This window comes from Ostrea edulis, chromosome 6 (genome assembly GCF_947568905.1).
Source record: "Ostrea edulis chromosome 6, xbOstEdul1.1, whole genome shotgun sequence".
NCBI classification, from domain to species: domain Eukaryota; kingdom Metazoa; phylum Mollusca; class Bivalvia; order Ostreida; family Ostreidae; genus Ostrea; species Ostrea edulis.
Window position 1 is genome coordinate 34,318,104 of NC_079169.1, and position 9,117 is coordinate 34,327,220.

At 38.1% G+C, this 9,117-nt stretch overlaps 1 protein-coding gene across 1 annotated transcript; it reads left to right on the plus strand.

The window, feature by feature from the left end:
• Window positions 1-938: 938 nt before the first annotated feature.
• On the plus strand, window positions 939-8,575 carry LOC125648109 (patched domain-containing protein 3-like). The gene is made up of 4 exons (XM_048875028.2): window positions 939-1,212; window positions 1,417-2,686; window positions 4,932-5,135; window positions 6,692-8,575. Exons 2-4 carry the CDS (start codon window positions 1,678-1,680, stop codon window positions 8,116-8,118), a joined length of 2,640 nt encoding a protein of 879 aa, XP_048730985.1. The 5' UTR covers window positions 939-1,212; window positions 1,417-1,677; the 3' UTR covers window positions 8,119-8,575.
• The last annotated feature ends 542 nt before the right edge of the window (window positions 8,576-9,117 follow it).

The following is a 9,117-nucleotide window of genomic DNA, read 5'->3' on the forward strand; positions in this document are numbered from 1 at the left end:
GCCTTGAGCGGACCCCCTGCCGTAGTGCGAGGTGATAGACTCGCGTTGTGAGTCTATGTAACCCCCCCTTGAAAAATCCTGCCTACGGGCCGGGCTTTAGTATGCTGGAGTACTGTGTAACTGCACAACTGACCAGACCGGGATTCAAACCTGGGCCCCCTGTATCTCTAGTCAGGGTTCTCTAATCTCGGCTGAGATTCGGCTAGGCTGAATATTTGGCCTTATATCTTCACTGAATATCGGAGCAGTCCTTCATGAATAATTCATGTCTGGAAAGTTACATTCAGCTTCGCCCGGTTCTAGCAATTATTGTGCACTTCTAAAGGTGACACAGCTGTTCGCTTCAAAAATTGATTTTGACTGTTAAACTTTAACTAACTCTCTATCAATATTAATTTTGCATGCCAAAATGTTCAACTAATTTGGGTGCCAGGTGTGGAGTTTTCATCTATATATATATATATGACAATATGTGGCGAAAAGGGGGGCCCGGATCACCCCCACCCCTCTAAATCTCCCACTGCTACGGCACCAAATGTAACATGAAGGGAGAAAATGAAACACACCGGGATTCGAAAGCGGGCCCCATGAATCTCTATAGACAGGTGCACTACTAACTAATGTACCTGGCCACCGGCGATCAACCACGTCCGACCGCTACAATTGACATCTAATGCCCCTTTAATATTCGGCTTTAAGTTATCATTTTCCATGAACAAAATCACAAGGTCTTGTCTTTCGGATTGTGAAAAATAAAGCAATTTATAGAAAAATATGAATCTTCAATGAAATCCACTTCAAAAGTCGTTTATATTAAGATATCGACACGTTAGATTGTTTAAAGAACAACCCCTGAACAGTATCATGTCATCTTTTTAAAAATAGCACACTAAGTACAGAGAGTCTTACTAGGATCATAAACACCTGAGGTTCAGAGAACATGTTTACGAGCTGTCGTTACCTACATGTAATTATCAAAGTCAACCCCTTCGTTGTCACAGGTTGCATAACTTGCATATTTAAATATTTTCCTTGGTGTAAATATAGACTTCGTCGCGAGCTCCACATGCATGCAGACGCTTCCCGGGCCGGTGAAGCGGCTGGTGGTTGGAGGGATATAAACCTGGATGTGCGATCATTATAAACACGACCAGACAGCGCTGATCTTATCGCCAAGGGTCATCTTGGGTGAAGGACCATAAGCCGGACATCGTAAGTAGGACACTTAAGGAAGTACAGGTCGGACATACCGTGCTTTGGAGGTGGTTTTCGAGAGATAGTGAAGTCATTCTAATGAGATTTGAGTTTGGATTCTTGACTTTAAATTCCGACTATATATGTCCTGCATGTCGAAGTTTAAATTGTTTCTGATCTGATTGATCACGTTCATTGAACGCACCTATTGTTTGATTACAGGTGTTGTAGCGGTGCACATAATTTATGTATGGAACATGCTATTGAATCATATTCATTTTGTATATACCTGGATGAACAAAAGGGGATCCGCACCATCGAGCACCTATAATTCACCAACAAAATGGATTTTCCCCCGTGATTTGGGTTCAGCAATTATTGTTAACCAGTAAAAAAAAAAAAAAAAAAAAAAGAAGAAGAAAAAGGTCCAACCAAACAAACAGCGATAGTGCGTGTCAGTTCAGTTATCTGAGTTACACTATCATGTCATCTGTGTGTTTTTCGCGGTGTTACACTGCCCACGACCGGAAGATAGCCAGATTATTTGGACGTTACGGTCGACTGATTGCTCGACGTCCTTGGCTCTTCATTATCGTCTTCATCGTTCTGAATCTTCTACTTGGAGTCGGTCTGCTACGACTAGAATTCGAACATGACTTGGAAACTCAGTACTTACCGGAAGATAACCGGGCCTCCAGAGATCGCGAAGTGATCCGGAACGTGTTTCAATCGTCTATCAGAAATGACTTCCAGATTCATGCATTGGCAGACGTCGGATATTTCGTCGAAGTTATCATCAGTTCAAAAAATGACCAGAGCGTATTTGACAGAAACACGTATGGCGATGTACAACGGATTAACAATATTATAACTAAGGAAATACTCATTACAGATAACACAAACACAAATTCGTCCTATCAAGCTCTCTGCGCCAAATATAACAAATCCTGTGTGGTTTTTGGAGAGGAGCTTCTACATACTGATTTTGCCCAGAATGTTCGATCTAAGAATGTTACATATCCTGTATATAGGCAGACAGCTTTTCTGTCCTCAATGTTGGGGAAGGTAGTTACCAAAGGCGATCGCCTAGTGGCGGCAGGTATGTTAAAACTTAGATACTACCTCCAGAAATACCCAGCCGATCGAGGTCGTTTATCTGAAATATGGGTCAAAGAATTTGTCAAAGTCATGACCAATCTGCAGACTAATCACACGGAGTTTGTCTACACTTACCACAATGCTCTGGATGATGAGGTCGACCGAAGCTCTATGGCCGAGGCCCATCTCTTTATGATCACAGTGGGTCTCATGGTGACTTATGCGTCCATTACGACTGCCGGAAAACGGATCGATTGCGTTTACGACCGCCAGAATTTAGGACGCGTTGGCGTTTTTTGTGCAATTCTGTCCATGGTTCCAGCGGCGGGGATAGCCAGCGCCTGTGGAGTAAAATTCATGAATTCTGTGGGAATCATGCCTTTCTTAATCATAGGCAAGTCTTAGAATGTTTTCTTTCCTCTAATACATATACCATGGGCAGATTTTGAAATGTTGAAGGAATGTTAGTTTGTGACCCACAAATGGTACTTATTTCCACACAAAAAAGGGGTGGTGCAACCCCCAAATAGGCATTATAACCTCTTTTTTAGTTATTAAATTGTAAGCAAATGAAGAACAATAAGTCAATTACTCCCATAACAACCTCTAAGATCGGCCACTTTGTACTTTAGAATTTAAATAATATTGAAAGTGAACTGAGGCCAAAAAATTGAGTTGTTCGTATTACGTCTTTTTATGTCACCTGAGTAAACTCAGGTGACCTATTGCAATCGGTTGTCGTCCGTCGTCGTGCGTTAACAATTGAACATTTTTAACTTCTTCTTGATAACTACCAGTCCAATTCTATTCAAATTTGGTAAAAAGCATCTTTGGGACAAGGGGGACATAAATTATAAATTTCATGTCTCCAGCACCCCTGAGGCTTTAGGGATGGGGCAAAAACTGCCCAAAATTGACAAATTTTCAAAAACCTTCTTCTCAAGAACTGCACATGTGTAAGAAAAACCAAATGCACGGTGATGGAGAGCAGGAAGGCCTCTACCAAAATTGTAAATTTCATGATTCCCGGGGTAGGCGTTCTGACCCCAGGGTGGGGCCAAACGTGGTATATAGTGTTTATGTGTAAAACACTTAAATAACATCTTATTTAGTGCTGTTGATACTATATTGAAACTAAATAAATATTTAGAAAGACCAGGTAGTCCTTTACCAAAATTGTGAATTTGATGATCCCAGGGGTAGGGTCAAAATGGTCAGTTATTAAATGTGCGAACAATAGACATTTTTAACTTCTTCTTGATAACTAAATTTCAGGATTCCTGCACCCCTGGGGCCTTAGAGGCGGGACAAAAACTTCCCAAAATAGACCAATTTTCAAAAATCTCCTTCTCAAGAACCGTACCCATGTAAGAAAAACTAAATGCACGGTGATGGAGAGCAGGAAGGCCTCTACCCAAATTGTAAATTTCATGATCCCCAGAGTAAGGGTTCTGACCCCAGGGTGGGGCCAAACTTAGTATATAGTATTTATGTGTAAATTTGCCGATACTGTATAAAATCTGAATGCATACTTTGGAATAGCAGAAAAGGATGTACAAAAAATGGTGAATTTCAATCACAACCCAGTGTTATGACTTTAGGATGAGTCCAAATTAGTCATATCTTTTGATGTTTTAATGTTAATACACCTATTATATAAAGCCTTTCATCAGTGTATGCACCTTTGAAGGCAGTGAAGTTTTAAGAACACATCTTGTTTTATACTGTTGCTGAACATTAGAATATAGCTAAGATATTCAGAACAGGATTTTTTTTCTAGATTTCACAGCCCATGGAAGTAGTGATACTTTTTCACTAGTATTCAGGTGACTGATAAGGCCTGTGGGCCTCTCGTTCAGAAATAAGGTAGGCAGGTCGTTTGGAGGGGGGGGGGGGGGCAATTATTGAATAAGTTTATGATTCCAGTAGATATACAGGTATGATGATAAACGTGCATTAAAAAAATATGATACTGAAACATGATCAAAAACTAGAGGGTACGTTAGGAAATCGGATCCACATTTTTTGCTAAGTTTAATGTTTGAGAATTTTCAAATACAACATTGGTTGCCTTTCAGTTCAATCAAACTAATTTCAAAGAATATCAATACTTTCTTCTTATACATTTCCATTAACATGTTTACTCTGAACCTTCTTATACATTTCCATTAACATGTTAACTCTGAACCTTTTTAGATTTCCATTAACATGTTAACTCTGAACCTTCTTATACATTTCCATTAACATGTTATCTCTGAACCTTCTTATACATTTCCATTAACATGTTAACTCTGAACCTTTTTATACATTTCCATTAACATGTTAACTCTGAACCTTTTTATACATTTCCATTAACATGTTAACTCTGAACCTTTTTATACATTTCCATTAACATGTTAACTCTGAACCTTTTTATACATTTCCATTAACATGTTAACTCTGAACCTTTTTATACATTTCCATTAACATGTTAACTCTGAACCTTTTTATACATTTCCATTAACATGTTAACTCTGAACCTTCTTATACATTTCCATTAACATGTTAACTCTGAACCTTTTTATACATTTCCATTAACATGTTAACTCTGAACCTTTTTATACATTTCCATTAACATGGTTAACTCTGAACCTTTTTAGGCATTGGAATCAATGACATGTTCATCATAGTCTCTGGACATGCGCAGACAATAGGACAAGATATGTCACTGGAAGACAGAATGGACCGAACACTGCGGACCAGCGGCCTGGCCATCACGGTCACTTCTCTGACTGATTTGCTCACATTTTTCATTGGTTACACGTCGGTGTTTGTCACTATTCAAAATTTCTGTGTCTACACAGGTAAAGGACTATAGGAATCCATTGATTATTGTTAAGAATTATATTGTCTTAATTTTGTAATCTGTATGTTCATTGATCACTGCTTGTTATCTTCACTTCATTGATCACTGTTCATTATCTTCACTTCATTGATCTCTGTTCATTATCTTCACTTCATTGATCACTGTTGGTTATCTTCACTTCATTGATCATTGTCGTTATCTTCACTTCATTGATCACTGTTGGTTATCTTCACTTCATTGATCATTGTCGTTATCTTCACTTCATTGATCACTGTTGGTTATCTTCACTTCATTGATCATTGTCGTTATCTTCACTTCATTGATCATTGTCGTTATCTTCACTTCATTGATCACTGTTGGTTATCTTCACTTCATTGATCATTGTCGTTATCTTCACTTCATTGATCTCTGTTCATTATCTTCACTTCATTGATCACTGTTGGTTATCTTCACTTCATTGATCATTGTCGTTATCTTCACTTCATTGATCACTGTTGGTTATCTTCACTTCATTGATCATTGTCGTTATCTTCACTTCATTGATCATTGTTCGTTATCTTCACTTCATTGATCACTGTTCGTTATCTTCACTTCTTTGATCATTGTTCGTTATCTTCACTCCACTAATCACTGTTAATTATCTTCACTTGTTCATTGATCATTGTCGTTATCTTCACTTCATTGATCACTGTTCGTTATCTTCACTTCATTAATCACTGTTAATTATCTTCACTTGTTCATTGATCATTGTTCGTTATCTTCACTTGTTCATCGATTATTGTTTCTTATTTTCACTTGTTCATTGATCACTGTTCGTTATCTTCACTTGTTCATCGATTATTGTTTCTTATCTTCACTTGTTCATTGATCACTGTTCGTTATATTCACTTCATTGATCACTGTTTGTTATCTTCATTTGTTCTTTGATCACTGATCATTATCTTCACTTCATTAATCACTGTTAATTATCTTCACTTGTTCATTGATCATTGTTCGTTATCTTCACTTCATTGATCACTGTTCGTTATATTCACTTCTTTGATCATTGTTCGTTATCTTCACTTCATTGATCACTGTTCGTTATATTCACTTCTTTGATCATTGTTCGTTATCTTCACTTCATTGATCACTGTTCATTATCTTCACTTCATTGATCTCTGTTGGTTATATTCACTTCATCGATCACTGTTCGTTATCTTCACTAGTTCATTTAAGATACTGTTCCTCTGTACACCAATATGACATACTTCAGTTCAATCATCTCTTAAAAGTAATGTTTAAAAGGAAATTTAAAAAAAAAAATCAATCGTATTCAATTTTACAAATTCGAATTACTTCATGTCGTCGTTCTTTTTTCCAAATTGAAAGGTTCTCGGATAACGCTAGTAGCTCTTAGAGTTCATCAACTTTACAGACAACACGGCCTTCCACGTTTTTCACTGTATCATAAGAGTGAAAGCAATGTCGCTAGAATGGTAGTTTATATTGTGTAGTCATCTGCATCGTTTTCAAAATCAAATTTATGAAATTGAAACCAAAATATTTTTATTTCAGGTCTTGCTGTGTTTTTCTGCTATGTCAACCAACTCACAATACTCGCGCCTTCTATTGCTATTCATCAGCTCAAAATTGACGCGGCAAAACACTCCATTACGTGCAGGTCCACAAAACCTCGGTCCCAGCTTCAAATCGAGGGTCATTCGCTGTGTTACGTCACATGTTGCTCCGGTGATAAGCCGACGTCACGTTCTGACGTTGAAAGTGTACTCGAGATATACCCCAAACATCTCGTTCAGTTTTTGGCTCGCAACAAAGTATCTGCCGTTGTGATATTTATGCTTTACTTGAGCTACCTCGCCGTGTCAATCTGGGGAGTTACATCGCTTAAACAAGGCTTCAGATTTTCGGATTTGGCCTTAGAAGGTTCTAATTATTATAAAGCTAGTACATGGGATTTTGAAAACTTTCGATGGGAAATTCCGCTTCAAATTGTGTTCACGTCTCCTGTGAATTACCAAAACATAGAAACACGTCAGCAAATATTCAACTTTCTAGTTCAGCTTAAACAAGAACCTTTAATCCAAGATAATATAGATGTAAATTGGCTATCGACATTCCAAGCTGTTACGAGAAATAATACATTTGGAGATAACTTTGTGGATCTGAGACGTTTCCTGAATGAAACAAGAATATTTAATAATGATGTGATATTTTCAACAAATTTTACATCCGTGGACTACTCAAGGTTTTATTTGTTCTCGGAAAATTTAAGGACAAGTGACATCCAGGGGAAATTTCTTCTCAGGATAAGAGAGCTCGAACAATCATCCGGGCTGCCGTGTTTGATCTACTCACCACTGTTTGTTTTCTTTGAGCAGTACGCCATTGTGGTGAAGAGCACGTTGCAGACAGTTGGCGTGGCGATTGCCGCCATGTTTGTGGTGGCGTGTTTCTTTATGCCGCACCCCTCCATTATCATCTTTGTGTGCGTTTCCTTAGCGTCTATCCTTCTTGGGGTGTTCGGATTTCTTCCGTTTTGGGGACTCAACATCAGCTCTGTCACCATGATAGAACTTATCATCTCTGTAGGATTTTCTGTAGATTTTAGCACGCATCTTTGTCACGCCTATCTGACGTCACAATCACGTGGCAGGAAGGGTCGTGTTCAGGATGCGCTGGAGTTAGCAGGCGGTCCCATTATAAATGGGGCTTTGTCAACCATCATCGGACTTGTGATGTTGATTTTCTCCAAAAGTTTTATTTTCCAGTCGTTTTTCAAGGTATTGTTCATGGTAATTGTATTTGGACTTCTCCATGCGGTATTCGTCCTGCCAGTGTTTCTCTCCGTCATTGGACCAAAGGTCAGAATATTAACGGATACCAAACCCGATCACCAAATTAACTCAGACATTCACAATAGGGTAAATCAAGATACTCTGAATGAAGTAAACAATCCGCTGGTTGCTGAAGAGAATTTATAACTGTTGGATTTTGACCTCCACTTAATGTGGAGAATGTAGGCTTGCGGGTGCTTTAAGCCCCAACATACCGTCCGCTAAATCAAACGTGATGGAAAATGATCGATGTAACGAAAGCTGATGTTTCTTCACGCATCTATGACCTTGTGAAAGGATATTTAATTTATAGCTATGCATGTATTATAGCTGACTGACAAAGTATTGAGAAAGACCGGCAGTAGTATCAAATGTCCACATTTGATATGATGTTTATTGCATAACGAAATTTCACCACATTAAAAATGAACGCCTAAACTTATTTATTGTCACCTTGGTGTATCAAATGTACCCCCTTTTAAAGGGACTGATTCACCTTTTTTTTTCCATTGTGACGTTAAGCAGTAAGAATATAACCCATTTAATTAAAGTTGCCATGCAATATTTGGATCTTTTTAATAAAAGGATAAGGACAATATGTTAACCTTGAGTTTGTGTTATGTAAACAAGATTCAAGCCTTGTTAGGTTTACAAACTAGTGAAACGTTAATTTGTAATGTAAACATTCTGGTTTAGCACAAGCACAAATTTAACTTTTAAATGGCACATTTTACTTAATACAATACGGGATTTCGGAACCATTATTTCGTCTCCTGGTCCAGGCACTAAGCGTTGTTTTTCAAAGTTGAAGAGTTGGGAACAAACGAAGAAAAAAGTTACCTCGATATTTGTATAAAAATTCTTGTAGAAAAGCAGTTCTGCCCAAACCCCAAAATCGAACGGGTGTGTGTGTGTTCAATTCACTGGTTCAACTGTGTGTAACCGGAAGCAGTCTGTTTGTATATCGACAATGCTCTCTACCTATACCGAACTCTGCAGGGCCATCACAAACTTATCATTTGTTTGTAGAATATAATTCAATTCCAAATTATTCATAAGCCAATGAATCTAATACATGTATAAGCAGAGCACACCAAGTAGTATAAATACTACAATTGGTTCAAGGTATTTGTCAACCCAGAATCG

Excerpts from the sequence above, each read along its gene's own strand:
- LOC125648109 (XM_048875028.2), top strand. The coding sequence starts at position 1,678 with ATGTCATCTGTGTGTTTTTCGCGGTGTTACACTGCCCACGACCGGAAG. Across the intron at positions 2,687-4,931 it reads CATGCCTTTCTTAATCATAG|GCATTGGAATCAATGACATG; the intron begins GCAAGTCTTAGA and ends GAACCTTTTTAG. Across the intron at positions 5,136-6,691 it reads AAATTTCTGTGTCTACACAG|GTCTTGCTGTGTTTTTCTGC; the intron begins GTAAAGGACTAT and ends TTTTTATTTCAG.